The following is a 21,146-nucleotide window of genomic DNA, read 5'->3' as shown; positions in this document are numbered from 1 at the left end:
TTAATAGCATGGCTAAATACAGGAAGTACCAGTTAATAGCATGGCTATATACAGGAAGTACCAGTTAATAGCATGGCTATATACAGGACGTACCAGTTAATAGCATGGCTAAATACAGGAAGTACCAGTTAATAGCATGGCTGTATACAGGAAGTACCAGTTAATAGCATGGCTGTATACAGGAAGTACCAGTTAATAGCATGGCTATATACAGGAAGTACCAGTTAATAGCATGGCTATATACAGGAAGTACCAGTTAATAGCATGGCTATATACAGGAAGTACCAGTTAATAGCATGGCTATATACAGGAAGTACCAGTTAATAGCATGGCTATATACAGGAAGTACCAGTTAATAGCATGGCTATATACAGGAAGTACCAGTTAATAGCATGGCTATATACAGGAAGTACCAGTTAATAGCATGGCTATATACAGGAAGTACCAGTTAATAGCATGGCTATATACAGGAAGTACCAGTTAATAGCATGGCTATATACAGGAAGTACCAGTTAATAGCATGGCTATATACAGGAAGTACCAGTTAATAGCATGGCTATATACAGGAAGTACCAGTTAATAGCATGGCTATATACAGGAAGTACCAGTTAATGGCTATATACAGGAAGTACCAGTTAATGGCTATATACAGGAAGTACCAGTTAATAGCTGTATACAGGAAGTACCAGTTAATAGCTGTATACAGGAAGTACCAGTTAATAGCATGGCTATATACAGGAAGTACCAGTTAATAGCATGGCTACTGTATATACAGGGAGTACCAGTACTGAGTTGCTGTGCAGGGGTACAGGGTGATAGCAGGAGGGGTCAGGAGCATATGTGGGGTGGCCACTCTTCTGTGGCCCCAACAAATGTTCATAAATGACCAGATGGTTGAATAATAGTAAGGCATAGGGGGGAGAACCAGGACAGACAGGGATATCAGATATAACAAACTGACCCTACCCCCCCGACACATAAACTAATGCAGCATAAATACCTGGAGGAGGGGTCAAGGCCCTGGCCCCAACCCGACCCACAAAGGATGCCCCAACCACAAGGGGGAGACAAGGCCCAACCCAGACAGGCCGCCAACCCAGACACCAGTGAATCAACCCACCCAGGTGACGCACCCCCAGGACGGCATGAGAGAGCCCCAGTTGACTATGAACAGTCGTGGCCAAAAGTTTTGAGAATGACACAAATATTAATTTCCAAGTTTGCTGCTTCAGTGTCTTTAGATATTTTTGTCAGATGTTACTATGGAATACTGAAGTATAATTACAAGCATTTCATAAGTGTCAGGCTTTTATTGACAATTACATGAAGTTGATGCAAAGAGTCAATATTTGCAGTGTTGACCCTTGTTTATCAAGACCTCTGCACTCTGCCCTGGCATGCTGTCAATTAACTTCTCGGCCACATCCTGACTCATGGGCAGCCCATTCTTGCACAATCTATGCTTGGAGTTTGTCAGAATTTGTGGGTTTTTGTTTGTCTACCCGCCTCTTGAGGATTGACCACAAGTTCTCAATGGGATTAAGGTCTGAGGAGTTTCCTGGCCATGGACCCAAAATATCAATATTTTGTTCCCCGAGCCACTTAGTTATCACTTTTGCCTTATGTCAAGGTGCTCCATCATGCTGTAAAGGGCATTGTTCATCACCAAACTGTTCCTGGATGGTTGGGAGAAGTTGCTCTCGGAGGATGTGTTGGTACCATTCTTTATTCATGGCTGTGTTCTTAGGCAAAATTGTTAGTGAGCCCACTCCCTTGGCTGAGAAGCAACCCCACACATGAATGGTCTCAGGATGCTTTACTGTTTGCATGACACAGGACTGATGGTAGCGCTCACCTTGTCTTCTCCGGACAAGCTTTTTTCCAGATTCCCCAAACAATCAGAAAGGGGATTCATCAGAGAAAATGACTTTACCCCAGTCCTCAGCAGTCCAATCCCTGTACCTTTTGCAGAATATCAGTCTGTCCTTGATGTTTTTCCTGGAGAGAAGTGGCTTCTTTGCTGCCCTCCTTGACACCAGGCCATCCTCCAAAAGTCTTCGCATCACTGTGCGTGCAGATGCACTCACACCTGCCTGCTGCCATTCCTGAACAAGCTCTGTACTAGTGGGGTCCCGATCCCGCAGCTGAATCAACTTTAGGAGACAGTCCTGGCACTTGCTGGACTTTCTTGGGCGCCCTGAAGCCTTCTTCACAACAATTGAACCGCTCTCCTTGAAGTTCTTGATGATCCGATAAATGGTTGATTTAGGTGCAATATTACTGGCAACAATATCCTTGCCTGTGAAGCCCTTTTTGTGCAAAGCAATGATGACGGCACGTGTTTCCTTGCAGGTAACCATGGTTGACAGAGGAAGAACAATGATTCCAAGCACCACCCTCCTTTTGAAGCTTGCAGTCTGTTATTTGAATTCAATCAGCATGACAGAGTGATCTCCAGCCTTGTCCTCATCAACACTCACACCTGTGTTAACGAGAGAATCACTGACATGATGTCAGCTGGGCCTTTTGTGGCAGGGCTGAAATGCAGTGGAAATGTTTTTTGGGGGATTCAGTTCATTTGCATGGCAAAGAGGGACTTTGCAATTGATTGCAATTCATCTGATCACTCTTCATAACATTCTGGAGTATAGGTAGGGATGAAGGATAGATAATAGACAGTAACAGCAGTATACTGTAGGTAGGGGTAAAGTAACTAGGCAACAGGATAGATAATAGACAGTAGCAGTAGCGTACACTATACAAAACTATACAAAACTATGTGGACACTCCTTAAAATGAGTGGATTCGGCTATTTCAGCCACACACGTTGCTGACGTAATAAATCGATCACACCACCATTCTCCGTAGACAAACAGCCTTACTGAAGAGCTCAGTGGATTTCAACGTGGCACCATCTTAGGATGTCACCTTTCCAACAAGTCAGTTCTGTAAGTGCTGTTATTGTGAAGTGGAAACATCTTGGAGAAACAATGGCTTAGCCACGAAGTGGTAGTCCACACAAGATCACAGAACGGGAGTGCCTGGACCGCCGAGTGCTAAAAATGGTCTGTTCTCAGTTGCAACACTCACTACTGAGTTCCAAACTGCCTCTGGAAGCAACACTCACTACCGAGTTCCAAACTGCCTCTGGAAGCAACACTCACTACCGAGTTCCAAACTGCCTCTGGAAGCAACACTCACTACTGAGTTCCAAACTGCCTCTGGAAGCAACACTCACTACTGAGTTCCAAACACTCACTAGTGAGTTCCAAACTGCCTCTGGAAGCAACACTCACTAGTGAGTTCCAAACTGCCTCTGGAAGCAACACTCACTACTGAGTTCCAAACTGCCTCTGGAAGCAACACTCACTACCGAGTTCCAAACTGCCCTGGAAGCAACACTCACTACCGAGTTCCAAACTGCCCTGGGAGCAACGTCCGCACAGGAACTGTTTGTCGGGAGCTTCATGAAATGGGTTTCCAAGGCCGAGCAGCAGCGATTCCTATCCCTCCTCTCCCCAGACCCCAACTCCCCTAGGAGAGGAGGCTGTGGAGCCACCCTGATTCCTGCCCTCCTCCCCCCCAACCCCCCTAGGAGAGGAGGCTGTGGAGCCACCCTGATTCCTGCCCTCCTCCCCCAACCCCCTAGGAGAGGAGGCTGTGGAGCCACCCTGATTCCTGCCCTCCTCCCCCCCAACCCCCCTAGGAGAGGAGGCTGTGGAGCCACCCTGATTCCTGCCCTCCTCCCCCCCAACCCCAACTCCCCTAGGAGAGGAGGCTGTGGAGCCACCCTGATTCCTGCCCTCCTCCCCCAACCCCAACTCCCCTAGGAGAGGAGGCTGTGGAGCCACCCTGATTCCTGTCCCTCCTCTCCCCAGACCCCAACTCCCCTAGGAGAGGATGCTGTGGAGCCACCCTGATTCCTGTCCCTCCTCTCCCCAGACCCCAACTCCCCTAGGAGAGGAGGCTGCGGAGCCACCCTGATTCCTGTCCCTCTCCCCAGACCCCAACTCCCCTAGGAGAGGAGGCTGCGGAGCCACCCTGATTCCTGTCCCTCTCCCCAGACCCCAACTCCCCTAGGAGAGGAGGCTGTGGAGCCACTGTGATCCCTGTCCCCCCTCTCCCCAGACCCCAACTCTCCTAGGAGAGGAGGCTGTGGAACTACTGTGATTCCTGCCCTCCTCTCCCCAGACCCCAACTCCCCTAGGAGAGGAGGCTGTGGAGCCACGGTGATCCCTGTCCCTCCTCTCCCCAGACCCCAACTCCCCTAGGAGAGGAGGCTGTGGAGACACTGTGATCCCTGTCCCTCCTCTCCCCAGACCCCAACTCCCCTAGGAGAGGAGGCTGTGGAGACACTGTGATCCCTGTCCCTCCTCTCCCCAGACCCCAACTCCCCTAGGAGAGGAGGCTGTGGAGACACTGTGATCCCTGTCCCTCCTCTCCCCAGACCCCAACTCCCTAGGAGAGACCCCAACTCCCTAGGAGAGGCTGTGGAGACACTGTGATCCCTGTCCCTGTCCCTCCTCTCCCCAGACCCCAACTCCCCTAGGAGAGGAGGCTGTGGAGCCACTGTGATCCCTGTCCCTCCTCTCCCCAGACCCCAACTCCCCTAGGAGAGGAGGCCACTGTGAGAGCCACTGTAGAGGAGGCTGTGGAGACACTGTCCCTGTCCCTCCTCTCCCCAGACCCCAACTCCCCTAGGAGAGGAGGCTGTGGAGACACTGTGATCCCTGTCCCTCCGCTCCCCAGTCCCCAACTCCCCTAGGAGAGGAGGCTGTGGAGACACTGTGATCCCTGTCCCTCCTCTCCCCAGACCCCAACTCCCCTAGGAGAGGAGGCTGTGGAGACACTGGAGAGGAGGCTGATCCCTGTCCCTCCTCCCCCAGACCCCAACTCCCCTAGGAGAGGAGGCTGTGGAGACACTGTGATCCCTGTCCCTCCTCTCCCCAGACCCCAACTCCCCTAGGAGAGGAGGCTGTGGAGACACTGTGATCCCTGTCCCTCCTCTCCCCAGACCCCAACTCCCCTAGGAGAGGAGGCTGTGGAGCCACTGTGATCCCTGTCCCTCCTCCCCCCAGACCCCAACTCCCCTAGGAGAGGAGGCTGTGGAGACACTGTGATCCCTGTCCCTCCTCTCCCCAGACCCCAACTCCCCTAGGAGAGGAGGCTGTGGAGACACTGTGATCCCTGTCCCTGTCCCTCCTCTCCCCAGACCCCAACTCCCCTAGGAGAGGAGGCTGTGGAGACACTGTGATCCCTGTCCCTCCGCTCCCCAGACCCCAACTCCCCTAGGAGAGGAGGCTGTGGAGACACTGTGATCCCTGTCCCTCCTCTCCCCAGACCCCAACTCCCTAGGAGAGGAGGCTGTGGAGACACTGTGATCCCTGTCCCTCCTCCCCCAGACCCCAACTCCCTAGGAGAGGCTGTGGAGACACTGTGATCCCTGTCCCTCCTCTCCCCAGACCCCAACTCCCCTAGGAGAGGAGGCTGTGGAGACACTGTGATCCCTGTCCCTCCTCTCCCCAGACCCCAACTCCCCTAGGAGAGGAGGCTGTGGAGCCACTGTGATCCCTGTCCCTCCTCTCCCCAGACCCCAACTCCCCTAGGAGAGGAGGCTGTGGAGCCACTGTGATCCCTGTCCCTCCTCTCCCCAGACCCCAACTCCCCTAGGAGAGGAGGCTGTGGAGACACTGTGATCCCTGTCCCTGTCCCTCCTCTCCCCAGACCCCAACTCCCCTAGGAGAGGAGGCTGTGGAGACACTGTGATCCCTGTCCCTCCTCTCCCCAGACCCCAACTCCCCTGCTGCTCGGTGTTGCCTGGAAGGGCTCGGTGTTGCCTGGAAGGGCTCGGTGTTGCCTGGAAGGGCTCGGTGTTGCCTGGAAGGGCTTTGTTAGTTCACATGGAGGACAGTCACATCCTTCAGTAGATTTCTCCAACTGTATTTTAGAGGTCGCTTCACCATAAATAACACAAGGTGAAATAGTAACTCAGGAAGTCCTCATCCGAGGTGAAGCTGCACCATCATTAAACTCATAAGCACGTCTCTGTCATGGGTAATTTTGTATATGGCTATAGATGTCTATGGAATCAATACCTCTAACGCTTCCTGTCCTGGGCCAGGAGAGCAGTACTTCAGTAGGAGGGAGGAATCTGTCGCTGCTATGCTGTTAAGACCAGGGGCCGAGTAACTGTCAACAGGTGCCTGTCTTAACACAGCAGTCGACTCCTCTCACCTGCTCTTAGCCGCACTCTCACTGAGCTTCAGATCAGGCTCGTTCTCTTTCAGCATGTCTAACATGGCCCTAGTGAACATACACTGTCCTGTCCCCTGCCAGGTGAACTAACTGAAACATGTCCCCAGTGAACATACACTGTCCTGTCCCCTGCCAGGTGCCTTAACTGAAACATGGCCCTAGTGAACATACACTGTCCTGTCCCCTGCCAGGTGACCTAACTGAAACATGTCCCCAGTGAACATACACTGTCCTGTCCCCTGCCAGGTGACTTAACTGAAACATGGCCCTAGTGAACATACACTGTCCTGTCCCCTGCCAGGTGAACTAACTGAAACATGTCCCCAGTGAACATACACTGTCCTGTCCCCTGCCAGGTGACTTAACTGAAACATGGCCCTAGTGAACATACACTGTCCTGTCCCCTGCCAGGTGAACTAACTGAAACATGTCCCCAGTGAACATACACTGTCCTGTCCCTTGCCAGGTGAACTAACTGAAACATGTCCCCAGTGAACATACACTGTCCTGTCCCCTGCCAGGTGAACTAACTGAAACATGTCCCCAGTGAACATACACTGTCCTGTCCCCTGCCAGGTGAACTAACTGAAACATGTCCCCACTCTGTCAGGTTCTGTATGACGTCAGAGGGGTCCTACAGAAGAACCGAGACACCTTCAGAGACGACGTCTTAAACATGCTCAAGGACAGCAGGTGTGTGTGTGTGTGTGTGTGTGTGTGTGTGTGTCCCCTGGTCATGGAACGGCTGCTAGATGTTCCTCTGGAATAAACAAGCAGAACAACCCACAGTCTGACCCTGTGCTAAAGTCACTCCACTGTGTTAATGTACAGAGTAATACCCTCTGACCCTGTGCTAAAGTCACTCCACTGTGTTAATGTGCAGAGTAATACCCTCTGACCCTGTGCTAAAGTCACTCCACTGTGTTAATGTGCAGAGTAATACCCTCTGACCCTGTGCTAAAGTCACTCCACTGTGTTAATGTGCAGAGTAATACCCTCTGACCCTGTGCTAAAGTCACTCCACTGTGTTAATGTGCAGAGTAATACCCTCTGACCCTGTACTAAAGTCACTCCACTGTGTTAATGTAATACCCTCTGACCCTGTGCTAAAGTCACTCCACTGTGTTAATGTACAGAGTAATACTCTCTGACCCTGTACTAAAGTCACTCCACTGTGTTAATGTACAGAGTAATACCCTCTGACCCTGTACTAAAGTCACTCCACTGTGTTAATGTGCAGAGTAATACCCTCTGACCCTGTGCTAAAGTCACTCCACTGTGTTAATGTACAGAGTAATACCCTCTGACCCTGTACTAAAGTCACTCCACGGTGTTAATGTACAGAGTAATACCCTCTGACCCTGTACTAAAGTCACTCCACTGTGTTAATGTACAGAGTAATACCCTCTGACCCTGTACTAAAGTCACTCCACTGTGTTAATGTAATACCCTCTGACCCTGTACTAAATTCACTCCACTGTGTTAATGTAATACCCTCTGACCCTGTACTAAAGTCACTCCACTGTGTTAATGTACAGAGTAATACCCTCTGACCCTGTACTAAAGTCACTCCACTGTGTTAATGTAATACCCTCTGACCCTGTACTAAAGTCACTCCACTGTGTTAATGTAATACCCTCTGACCCTGTACTAAAGTCACTCCACTGTGTTAATGTAATACCCTCTGACCCTGTACTAAACTAAAGTCACTCCACTGTGTTAATGTAATACCCTCTGACCCTGTACTAAAGTCACTCCACTGTGTTAATGTAATACCCTCTGACCCTGTACTAAAGTCACTCCACTGTGTTAATGTAATACCCTCTGACCCTGTACTAAAGTCACTCCACTGTGTTAATGTAATACCCTCTGACCCTGTACTAAAGTCACTCCACTGTGTTAATGTAATACCCTCTGACCCTGTACTAAAGTCACTCCACTGTGTTAATGTAATACCCTCTGACCCTGTACTAAAGTCACTCCACTGTGTTAATGTAATACCCTCTGACCCTGTACTAAAGTCACTCCACTGTGTTAATGTAATAGACCCTGTACTAAAGTCACCCACTGACCCTGTGACTAAAGTCACTCCACTGTGTTAATGTAATACCCTCTGACCCTGTACTAAAGTCACTCCACTGTGTTAATGTAATACCCTCTGACCCTGTACTAAAGTCACTCCACTGTGTTAATGTAATACCCTCTGACCCTGTACTAAAGTCACTCCACTGTGTTAATGTACAGAGTAATACCCTCTGACCCTGTACTAAAGTCACTCCACTGTGTTAATGTACAGAGTAATACCCTCTGACCCTGTACTAAAGTCACTCCACTGTGTTAATGTAATACCCTCTGACCCTGTACTAAAGTCACTCCACTGTGTTAATGTAATACCCTCTGACCCTGTACTAAAGTCACTCCACTGTAATACCCTCTGACCCTGTAATGTAACTGTGATAATGTAATACCCTCTGACCCTACTAAAGTCACTCCACTGGGTTAATGTAATACCTCTGACCCTGTACTAAAGTCACTCCACTGTGTTAATGTAATACCCTCTGACCCTGTACTAAAGTCACTCCACTGTGTTAATGTAATACCCCTCTGACCCACTGTTACTAAACCCTCACTCCACTGTGTTAATGTACAGAGTAATACCCTCTGACCCTGTACTAAAGTCACTCCACTGTGTTAATGTACAGAGTAATACCCTCTGACCCTGTACTAAAGTCACTCCACTGTGTTAATGTACAGAGTAATACCCTCTGACCCTGTACTAAAGTCACTCCACTGTGTTAATGTAATACCCTCTGACCCTGTACTAAAGTCACTCCACTGACCCTGTTAATGTAATACCCTCTGACCCTGTACTAAAGTCACTCCACTGTGTTAATGTACAGAGTAATACTCTCTGACCCTGTACTAAAGTCACTCCACTGTGTTAATGTACAGAGTAATACCATCTGACCCTGTACTAAAGTCACTCCACTGGGTTAATGTAATACCCTCTGACCCTGTACTAAAGTCACTGCACTGGGTTAATGTAATACCCTCTGACCCTGTACTAAAGTCACTCCACTGTGTTAATGTACAGAGTAATGTCTGACCCTGTACTAAAGTCACTCCACTGTGTTAATGTAATACCCTCTGACCCTGTACTAAAGTCACTCCACTGTGATAATGTAATACCCTCTGACCCTGTACTAAAGTCACTGGGTTAATGTAATACTGACCCTGTTAATGTACTGTGTTAATGTAAGAGTAATACCCTCTGACCCTGTACTAAAGTCACTCCACTGGGTTAATGTAATACCCTCTGACCCTGTACTAAAGTCACTCCACTGTGTTAATGTAATACCCTCTGACCCTGTACTAAAGTCACTCCACTGTGTTAATGTAATACCCTCTGACCCTGTACTAAAGTCACTCCACTGTGTTAATGTAATACCCTCTGACCCTGTACTAAAGTCACTCCACTGGGTTAATGTAATACCCTCTGACCCTGTACTAAAGTCACTCCACTGTGTTAATGTACAGAGTAATACCCTCTGACCCTGTACTAAAGTCACTCCACTGTGTTAATGTACAGAGTAATACCCTCTGACCCTGTACTAAAGTCACTCCACTGTGTTAATGACCCTGTACTACACTCCACTGAATGTAATACCTCTGACCCTGTACTAAAGTCACTCCACTGTTAATGTTAACCCTGTACTAAAGTCACTCCACTGGGTTAATGTAATACCCTCTGACCCTGTACTAAAGTCACTCCACTGTGTTAATGTAATACCCTCTGACCCTGTACTAAAGTCACTCCACTGTGTTAATGTAATACCCTCTGACCCTGTACTAAAGTCACTCCACTGTGTTAATGTAATACCCTCTGACCCTGTACTAAAGTCACTCCACTGTGTTAATGTAATACCCTCTGACCCTGTACTAAAGTCACTCCACTGTAATGTAATACCCTCTGACCCTGTACTAAAGTCACTCCACTGTGTTAATGTAATACCCTCTGACCCTCTGACCCACTGTGTTAATGTAAAGTCATACTAAAAAGTCACTCCACTGTGTTAATGTAATACCCTCTGACCCTGTACTAAAGTCACTCCACTGTGTAATGTAATACCCTCTGACCCTGTACTAAAGTCACTCCACTGTGTTAATGTAATACCCTCTGACCCTGTACTAAAGTCACTCCACTGGTTAATGTAATACCCTCTGACCCTGTACTAAAGTCACTCCACTGTTAATGTAATACCCTCTGACCCTGTACTAAAGTCACTCCACTGTGTTAATGTACAGAGTAATACACTCCACTGTGTTAATGTACCTCTGACCCTGTACTAAAGTCACTCCACTGTGTTAATGTAATACCCTCTGACCCTGTACTAAAGTCACTCCACTGGGTTAATGTAATACCCTCTGACCCTGTACTAAAGTCACTCCACTGGGTTAATGTAATACCTGACCCTCTGACCCACTGTGTTAATGTAAGAGTCCCTCTGACCCTCCACTCCACTGTGTTAATGTAGTAATACCCTCTGACCCTGTACTAAAGTCACTCCACTGTGTTAATGTAATACCCTCTGACCCTGTACTAAAGTCACTCCACTGTGTTAATGTGTTAAGAGTAATACCCTCTGACCCTGTACTAAAGTCACTCCACTGTGTTAATGTAATACCCTCTGACCCTGTACTAAAGTCACTCCACTGTGTTAATGTAATACCCTCTGACCCTGTACTAAAGTCACTCCACTGTGATAATGTAATACCCTCTGACCCTGTACTAAAGTCACTCCACTGTGTTAATGTAATACCCTCTGACCCTGTACTAAAGTCACTCCACTGTGTTAATGTACAGAGTAATACCCTGTACTAAAGTCACTCCACTGAATGTAATACCCTCTGACCCTGTACTAAAGTCACTCCACTGTGTTAATGTAATACCCTCTGACCCTGTACTAAAGTCACTCCACTGTGTTAATGTAATACCCTCTGACCCTGTACTAAAGTCACTCCACTGGGTTAATGTAATACCCTCTGACCCTGTACTAAAGTCACTCCACTGTGTTAATGTACCCTCTGACCCTGTACTAAAGTCACTCCACTGTAATAATACCTCTGACCCTGTACTAAAGTCACTCCACTGTGTTAATGTAATACCCTCTGACCCTGTACTAAAGTCACTCCACTGTAATGTAATACCCTCTGACCACTCCACTGTGTTAATGTACAGAGTAATACCCTCTGACCACTCACTCCACTGGGTTAATGTAATACCCTCTGACCCTGTACTAAAGTCACTCCACTGTGTTAATGTACAGAGTAATACCCTCTGACCCTGTACTAAAGTCACTCCACTGTGTTAATGTACAGAGTAATACCCTCTGACCCTGTACTAAAGTCACTCCACTGTGTTAATGTAATACCCTCTGACCCTGTACTAAAGTCACTCCACTGTGTTAATGTAATACCCTCTGACCCTGTACTAAAGTCACTCCACTGTGTTAATGTAATACCCTCTGACCCTGTACTAAAGTCACTCCACTGGGTTAATGTAATACCCTCTGACCCTGTACTAAAGTCACTCCACTGTGTTAATGTACAGAGTAATACCCTCTGACCCTGTACTAAAGTCACTCCACTGTGTTAATGTAATACCCTCTGACCCTGTACTAAAGTCACTCCACTGTGTTAATGTAATACCCTCTGACCCTGTACTAAAGTCACTGTGTTAATGTAATACCACTGGTCACTCCACTGTTAATGTAATAACCTCTGACCCTGTACTAAAGTCACTCCACTGTGTTAATGTACAGAGTAATACCCTCTGACCCTGTACTAAAGTCACTCCACTGTGTTAATGTACAGAGTAATACCCTCTGACCCTGTACTAAAGTCACTCCACTGGGTTAATGTAATACCCTCTGACCCTGTACTAAAGTCACTCCACTGTGTTAATGTAATACCCTCTGACCCTGTACTAAAGTCACTCCACTGTGTTAATGTACAGAGTAATACCCTGTTTGCTCCGTCCTTCAGGCTTGACTTCATCTATGACCTGTTTGAGCGTGTCGGGAGCAGGAACGGAGAGGAGACCCTGAAGATGGGGACGGCCAGACGCAAACCCACCGTCAGCTCTCAGTTCAGGGTGAGGATTTCTAACCTCTAACCCTAACCCACCGTCAGCTCTCAGTTCAGGGTGAGGATCTCTAACCTCTAACCATAATCCCCTGTCAGCTCTCAGTTCAGGGTGAGGACCTCTAACCCTAATCCACTGTCAGCTCTCAGTTCAGGGTGAGGATCTCTAACCTCTAACCATAATCCCCTGTCAGCTCTCAGTTCAGGGTGAGGACCTCTAACCCTAATCCACTGTCAGCTCTCAGTTCAGGGTGAGGACCTCTAACCTCTAACCCTAATCCACCGTCAGCTCTCAGTTCAGGGTGAGGACCTCTAACCCTAATCCACTGTCAGCTCTCAGTTCAGGGTGAGGACCTCTAACCTCTAACCCTAATCCACCGTCAGCTCTCAGTTCAGGGTGAGGACCTCTAACCTCTAACCCTAATCCACCGTCAGCTCTCAGTTCAGGGTGAGGACCTGTAACCTCTAACCCTAATCCACTGTCAGCTCTCAGTTCAGGGTGAGGACCTCTAACCCTAATCCACGGTCAGCTCTCAGTTCAGGGTGAGGACCTCTAACCTCTAACCCTAATCTACTGTCAGCTCTCAGTTCAGGTTGAGGATCTCTAACCTCTAACCCTAATCCACCGTCAGCTCTCAGTTCAGGGTGAGGACCAATCACAGAGGAGCATAGTCAACCTCTGACCTCCTAACCATAACCTTCACTATACTGTCGAGTCACATAGAATCCTTTTGGCTATGCCATGATATGGATTGCCTTGATCATGAGGTTGACAGTTTCCCTAAGCGTTTTGAATAGTCTTTTGTTTGTGTTTGAGAGAGAGAGTCCTTCTCAAGTGTTGAGCTCCTTGAGGGTAATTTACCTCTCCAGCATAGTGCTTGATGCAAAACTGGTGATCCGTCACTCTGGGCTTCATGTAGTACTGGTTAGTCTGGAGAGAGACAGACACAGCAGGTTATAATATATATATATAGAGAGAGGATTCCATGGGAGATGGGTGGGAGATGGGTGGGGGGCCGTAACTGGTGTGGAGGGGATTTAGCCTGGACTCCAGCTCCTAAAGCTGGAGATTACCCCTCATCCACACGTCCCCCTGGCAGTATCTTACTGGAGACAGTCAGTCTGAGCGAAAGAGAGTGCTCGGTTCAAAGGTCCTTGCTGGCACTGCTGGGTAAATATAGTCCTGTAACCAGAGCCTGTAAACACCCTGGTCAGCAGGATATGAGGACCCTAGGAGACCAGAGCCTGTAAACACCCTGGTCAGCAGGAGATGAGGACCCTAAGGAGGTCAGAGCCTGTAACCCTAGGAGGTCAGAGCCTGTAACCCTAGGAGGTCAGAGCCTGTAAACACCCTGTTCAGCAGGAGATGAGGACCCTAGGAGGCCAGAGCCTGTAAACACCCTGGTCAGCAGGAGATGAGGACCCTAGGAGGTCAGAGCCTGTAAACACCCTGGTCAGCAGGAGATGAGGACCCTAGGAGACCAGAGCCTGTAAACACCCTGGTCAGCAGGAGATGAGGACCCTAGGAGGTCAGAGCCTGTAAACACACTGGTCAGCAGGAGATGAGGACCCTAAGGAGGTCAGAGCCTGTAACCCTAGGAGGTCAGAGCCTGTAACCCTAGGAGGTCAGAGCCTGTAACCCTAGGAGGTCAGAGCCTGTAACCCTAGGAGGTCAGAGCCTGTAACCCCTGGTCAGCAGGAGATGAGGACCCTAGGAGGCCAGAGCCTAGGAGGTCAGAGCCTGTAAACACCCTGGTCAGCAGGAGATGAGGACCCTAGGAGGTCAGAGCCTGTAAACACCCTGGTCAGCAGGAGATGAGGACCCTAAGGAGATGAGGACCAGGTCACCCTGGTCAGCAGGAGATGAGGACCCTAAGGAGGTCACCCTGGTCAGCAGCCTTAGGAGGCCAGAGCCTGTAAACACACTGGTCAGCAGGAGATGAGGACCCTAAGGAGGTCAGAGCCTGTAACCCTAGGAGGTCAGAGCCTGTAACCCTAGGAGGTCAGAGCCTGTAACCCTAGGAGGTCAGAGCCTGTAAACACCCTGGTCAGCAGGAGATGAGGACCCTAGGAGGTCAGAGCCTGTAAACACCCTGGTCAGCAGGAGATGAGGACCCTAAGGAGGTCACCCTGGTCAGCAGGAGATGAGGACCCTAGGAGGCCAGAGCCTGTAAACACCCTGGTCAGCAGGAGATGAGGACCCTAGGAGACCAGAGCCTGTAAACACCCTGGTCAGCAGGAGATGAGGACCCTAAGGAGGTCACCCTGGTCAGCAGGAGATGAGGACCCCAGGAGGTCAGAGCCTGTAAACACCCTGGTCAGCAGGAGATGAGGACCCTAAGGAGGTCAGAGCCTGTAAACACCCTGGTCAGCAGGAGATGAGGACCCTAGGAGGCCAGAGCCTGTAAACACCCTGGTCAGCAGGAGATGAGGACCCTAAGGAGGTCAGAGCCTGTAAACACCCTGGTCAGCAGGAGATGAGGACCCTAAGGAGGTCAGAGCCATTGTGTGTGAATCTGTTGTATTGAGGTTGCCTCTTGATGCTGGTCCTGTATCTATATCTAGATATTATGTTTCTGATTCCGTATATAGATGTGTTGTTGAGTTTCTGATCCCGTATCTACAGTTGAAGTCGGAAGTTTACGTACACTTAGGTTGGAGTCATTAAAACTTGTTTTTCAACCACTCCACAAATGTCTTGTTAACAAACAATATTTTTGGCAAGTCGGTTAGGACATCTACTTTGTGCATGACACAAGTAATTTTTCCAACAATTGTTTACAGACAGATTATTTCACTTATAATTCACTGTATCACAATTCCAGTGGGTCAGAAGTTTACATAAGGGGACTGTGCTAAAGCTTGGAAAATTCAGAAAAGGACCTTTAGTAATTGGAGATGCTGGAGTATTTCAAGAAAACTCTGTGCCTCTGTTGACATCAAAAATTAAAAGTATCTACAGTGGGGCAAAAAAGGTACCACGTTCATTTAGTCAGCCACCAATTCAACCACTCAGGAAGGAGACGCGTTCTGTCTCCTAGAGATGAAAGTCTTTGGTGCGAAAGTGCACATCAATCCCAGAACAACAGCAAAGGACCTTGTTGCTGGAGGAAACGGGTACCCACTTAAAAAGTTCTCCCACTGTAATTTTCATCATAGGTACACTCCAACTATGACGGACAAAATGAGGGAAAAAAATCCAGAAAATCACATTGTAGTATTTTTAATGAATTAATTAGCAAATTATGGTGGAAAATAAACTTTTTGTTATCTCAATACTTTGTTATATACCCTTTGTTGGCAATGACAGAGGTCAATTGTTTTCACACACAAGTCTTCACACACTGTTGCTGGTATTTTGGCCCATTCCTCCATGCAGATCTCCTGTAGAGCAGTGATGTTTTGGGGCTGTTGCTGGGCAACACGAACTTTCAACTCCCTCCAAAGATTTTCTATGGGGTTGAGATCTGGAGACTGGCTAGGCCACTCCAGGACCTTGAAATGCTTCTGTAAAACGAGTTATTGTCATAACGTGAAAGGCCGCCCAGCAAGGAAGAAGCCACTGCTCCAAAACCGCCATAAAAAAGCCAGATTACAGTTTACTACTGCATTTGAGGACAGTCGTGGCCAAAAGTTTCGAATGACACATTCATTTCCACAAAGTTTGCTGCTTCAGTATTTTCAGATATTTTTGTCATATGTTACCTTTTACTATGGAATACTGAAGTATAATTACAAGCATTTCATAAGTGTCAAGGGCTTTTATTTACAATTACATGAAGTTGATGCAGGGAGTCAATATTTGCAGTGTTGACCCTTTTTTTTCAAGACCTCTGCATGCTGTCAATGAACTTCTGGGCCACATCCTGACTCATGGGCAGCCCATTCTTGCACAATCTATGCTTGGAGTTTGTCAGAATTTGTGGGTTTTTGTTTGTCTACCCGCCTCTTGAGGATTGACCACAAGTTCTCAATGGGATTAAGGTCTGAGGAGTTTCCTGGCCATGGACCCAAAATATCAATGTTTTGTTCCCCGAGCCACTTAGTTATCACTTTTGCCTTATGTCAAGGTGCTCCATCATGCTGGAAAAGGCATTGTTCATCACCAAACTGTTCCTGGATGGTTGGGAGAAGTTGCTCTCGGAGGATGTGTTGGTACCATTCTTTATTCATGGCTGTGTTCTTAGGCAAAATTGTGAGTGAGCCCACTCCCTTGGCTGAGAAGCAACCCCACACGTGAATGGTCTCAGGATGCTTTACTGTTGGCATGACACAGGGCTGAATCAACTTTTAGGAGATGGTCCTGGCGCTTGCTGGACTTTCTTGGGCGGCCTGAAGTCTTCTCCTTGAAGTTCTGATACATGGATGATTTAGGTGAAATCTTTCTGGCAGTAATATCCTTGCCTGTGAGGCCCTTTTTTGTGCAAAGCAATGATGACGGCACATGTTTCCTTGCAGGCAACCATGATTGACAGAGGAAGAACAATGATTCAGCTGGTCCTTTTGTGGCAGGGCTGAAATGCAGTGGAAATGTTTTTGAGGGGGATTCAGTTCGTTTGCATGGCCAAAAGGGACTTTGCAATTTGTCTGATCACTCTTCATAACATTCTGGCGTATATGCAAATTGCCATCATACATACAAACTGAGGCAGCAGACTTTGTGAAAATTAATATTTGTGTCATTCTCAACTTTTGGCCATGACTGTACATGTAGGTAGGGACTGTATAAATAAAGTGACTGTACATGTAGGTAGGGATAAAGTGACTGATAAAGTGACTGTACATGTAGGTAGGGATAAAGTGACTGTACATGTAGGTAGGGATAAAGTGACTGTACATGTAGGTAGGGATAAAGTGACTGTACATGTAGGTAGGGATAAAGTGACTGTACATGTAGGTAGGGATAAAGTGACTGTACATGTAGGTAGGGATAAAGTGACTGTACATGTAGGTAAAGGGATAAAGTGACTGTACATGTAGGTAGGGATAAAGTGACTGTACATGTAGGTAGGGATAAAGTGACTGTACATGTAGGTAGGGATAAAGTGACTGTAATGTAGTGACTGTACATGTAGGTAGGGATAAAGTGACTGTACATGTAGGTAGGGATAAAGTGACTGTACATGTAGGTAGGGATAAAGTGACTGTACATGTAGGTAGGGATAAAGTGACTGTACATGTAGGTAGGGATAAAGTGACTGTACATGTAGGTAGGGATAAAGTGACTGTACATGTAGGTAGGGATAAAGTGACTGTACATGTAGGTAGGGATAAAGTGACTGTACATGTAGGTAGGGATAAAGTGATGGGGACAAAGATTGTACTTTTTGGAGTGTCTTCAGATAAAATGTCCTCTGGTGAAACACAAGTAGAACTCTTTGGCCATAATGACCATCGTTATGTTTGCAGGAAAAGGGGAGTGGCTTGCAAGCCGAAGAACACCATCCCAACCATTCCGGCGCCGACTGAGATGTCCGCCTCGCTTCGCGTTCCTAGGAAACTATGCAGTTTTTTGTTTTTTTACGTGTTATTTCTTACATTAGTACCCCAGGTCATCTTAGGTTTCATTACATACAGTCGAGAAGAACTACTGAATATAAGATCAGCGCCAACTCACCATCAGTACGACCAAGAATATGTTTTCCGCGACGCGGATCCGGTGTTCTGCCTTACAAACAGGACAACGGAATGGATCGCATGCAGCGACCCAAGGAAACGACTCTGAAAAAGAGGGAAACGAGGCGGTGTTCTGGTCAGACTCCGAAAAAGGGCACATCGCGCACCACTCCCCAGCATTCTTCTTGCCAATGTCCAGTCTCTTGACAACAAGGTTGACGAAATCCGAGCAAGGGTAGCATTCCAGAGGGACATCAGAGACTGCAACGTTCTCTGCTTCACAGAAACATGGCTTACTGGGAAGACGCTATCCGAGGCGGTGCAGCCAACGGGTTTCTCCACGCATCGCGCCGACAGAAACAAACATCTTTCTGGTAAGAAGAGTGGCAGGGGCGTATGCCTCATCACTAACGAGACATGGTGTGATGAAGGAAACATACAGGAACTCAAATCCTTCTGTTCACCTGATTTAGAATTCCTCACAATCAAATGTAGACCGCATTATCTTCCAAGAGAATTCTCCTCGATTATAATCACAGCCGTATATATCCCCCCCCAAGCAGACACATCGATGGCTCTGAACGAACTTTATTTAACTCTTTGCAAACTGGAAACCATTTATCCGGAGGCTGCATTCATTGTAGCTGGGGATTTTAACAAAGCTAATCTGAAAACAAGACTCCCTAAATTTTACCAGCATATCGATTGCGCAACCAGGGGTGGTAAAACCTTGGATCATTGTTACTCTAACTTCCGCGACGCATATAAGGCCCTGCCCCGCCCCCTTCGGAAAAGCTGACCACGACTCCATTTTGCTGATCCCTGCCTACAGGCAGAAACTAAAACAAGAGGCTCCCACGCTGAGGTCTGTCCAACGCTGGTCAGACCAAGCTGACTCCACACTCCAAGACTGCTTCCATCACGTGGACTGGGACATGTTTCGTATTGCGTCAGATGGAAATATTGACGAATACGCTGATTCGGTGTGCGAGTTCATTAGAACGTGCGTCGATGATGTCGTTCCCATAGCAACGATAAAAACATTCCCAAACCAGAAACCGTGGATTGATGGCAGCATTCGCGTGAAACTGAAAGCGCGAACCACTGCTTTTAATCAGGGCAAGGTGTCTGGTAATATGTCCGAATATAAACAATGCAGCTATTCCCTCCGCAAGGCTATTAAACAAGCTAAGCGTCAGTACAGAGACAAAGTGGAATCTCAATTCAATGGCTCAGACACAAGAGGCATGTGGCAGGGTCTACAGTCAATCACGGACTACAAGAAGAAACCCAGCCCAGTCACGGACCAGGATGTCTTGCTCCCAGGCAGACTAAATCACTTTTTTGCCCGCTTTGAGGACAATACAGTGCCACTGACACGGCCTGCAACGAAAACATGCGGTCTCTCCTTCACTGCAGCCGAGGTGAGTAAAGACATTTAAACGTGTTAACCCTCGCAAGGCTGCAGGCCCAGACGGCATCCCCAGCCGCGCCCTCAGAGCATGCGCAGACCAGCTGGCCGGTGTGTTTACGGACATATTCAATCAATCCCTATACCAGTCTGCTGTTCCCACATGCTTCAAGAGGGCCACCATTGTTCCTGTTCCCAAGAAAGCTAAGGTAACTGAGCTAAACGACTACCGCCCGTAGCACTCACTTCCGTCATCATGAAGTGCTTTGAGAGACTAGTCAAGGACCATATCACCTCCACCCTACCTGACACCCTAGACCCACTCCAATTTGCTTACCGCCCAAATAGGTCCACAGACGATGCAATCTCAACCACACTGCACACTGCCCTAACCCACCTGGACAAGAGGAATACCTATGTGAGAATGCTGTTCATCGACTACAGCTCGGCATTCAATACCATAGTACCCTCCAAGCTCGTCATCAAGCTCGAGACCCTGGGTCTCGACCCCGCCCTGTGCAACTGGGTACTGGACTTCCTGACGGGCCGCCCACAGGTGGTGAGGGTAGGCAACAACATCTCCTCCCCGCTGATCCTCAACACGGGGGCTCCACAAGGGTGCGTTCTGAGCCCTCTCCTGTACTCCCTGTTCACCCACGACTGCGTGGCCATGCACGCCTCCAACTCAATCATCAAGTTTGCGGACGACACAACAGTGGTAGGCTTGATTACCAACAACGACGAGACGGCCTACAGGGAGGAGGTGAGGGCCCTCGGAGTGTGGTGTCAGGAAAATAACCTCACACTCAACGTCAACAAAACTAAGGAGATGATTGTGGACTTCAGGAAACAGCAGAGGGAACACCCCCCTATCCACATCGATGGAGAGGGTAGCAAGTTTTAAGTTCCTCGGCATACACATCACAGACAAACTGAATTGGTCCACTCACACTGACAGCGTCGTGAAGAAGGCGCAGCAGCGCCTCTTCAACCTCAGGAGGCTGAAGAAATTCGGCTTGTCACCAAAAGCACTCACAAACTTCTACAGATGCACAATCGAGAGCATCCTGGCGGGCTGTATCACCGCCTGGTACGGCAACTGCTCCGCCCTCAACCGTAAGGCTCTCCAGAGGGTAGTGAGGTCTGCACAACGCATCACCGGGGGCAAACTACCTGCCCTCCAGGACACCTACACCACCCGATGTTACAGGAAGGCCATAAAGATCATCAAGGACATCAACCACCCGAACCACTGCCTGTTCACCCCGCTATCATCCAGAAGGCGAGGTCAGTACAGGTGCATCAAAGCTGGGACCGAGAGACTGAAAAACAGCTTCTATCTCAAGGCCATCAGACTGTTAAACAGCAATCACTAACATTGAGTGGCTGCTGCCAACACACTGTCATTGACACTGACCCAACTCCAGCCACTTTAATAATGGGAATTGATGGGAAATGATGTAAATATATCACTAGCCACTTTAAACAATGCTACCTTATATAATGTTACTTACCCTACATTATTCATCTCATATGCATATGTATATACTGTACTCTAGATCATCGACTGCATTCTTATGTCACTAGCCACTTTAACTATGCCACTTTGTTTACTTTGTCTACATACTCATCTCATATGTATATACTGTACTCGATACCATCTACTGTATGCTGCTCTGTACCATCACTCATTCATATATCCTTATGTACATATTCCTTA

General features: G+C 48.0%; 1 protein-coding gene across 1 annotated transcript in view; it reads left to right on the top strand.

Moving 5' to 3' along the window:
- myo10l3 (myosin X, like 3) overlaps positions 1 to 21,146 on the top strand; it is a 250,853-nt gene that overhangs the window by 104,429 nt on the left and 125,278 nt on the right. The window contains exons 16-17 of the mRNA XM_065019717.1: positions 6,866 to 6,948; positions 12,301 to 12,409. Coding sequence (XP_064875789.1) covers positions 6,866 to 6,948; positions 12,301 to 12,409 — 192 coding nt within the window. The remainder of the gene's footprint in view (positions 1 to 6,865; positions 6,949 to 12,300; positions 12,410 to 21,146) is intronic.

Source organism: Oncorhynchus nerka, linkage group LG1 (assembly GCF_034236695.1).
Source record: "Oncorhynchus nerka isolate Pitt River linkage group LG1, Oner_Uvic_2.0, whole genome shotgun sequence".
NCBI classification, from domain to species: Eukaryota; Metazoa; Chordata; class Actinopteri; order Salmoniformes; family Salmonidae; genus Oncorhynchus; species Oncorhynchus nerka.
Note: the sequence above shows the minus strand (reverse complement) of the source record. Positions and strands in the feature narration are given on the sequence as shown.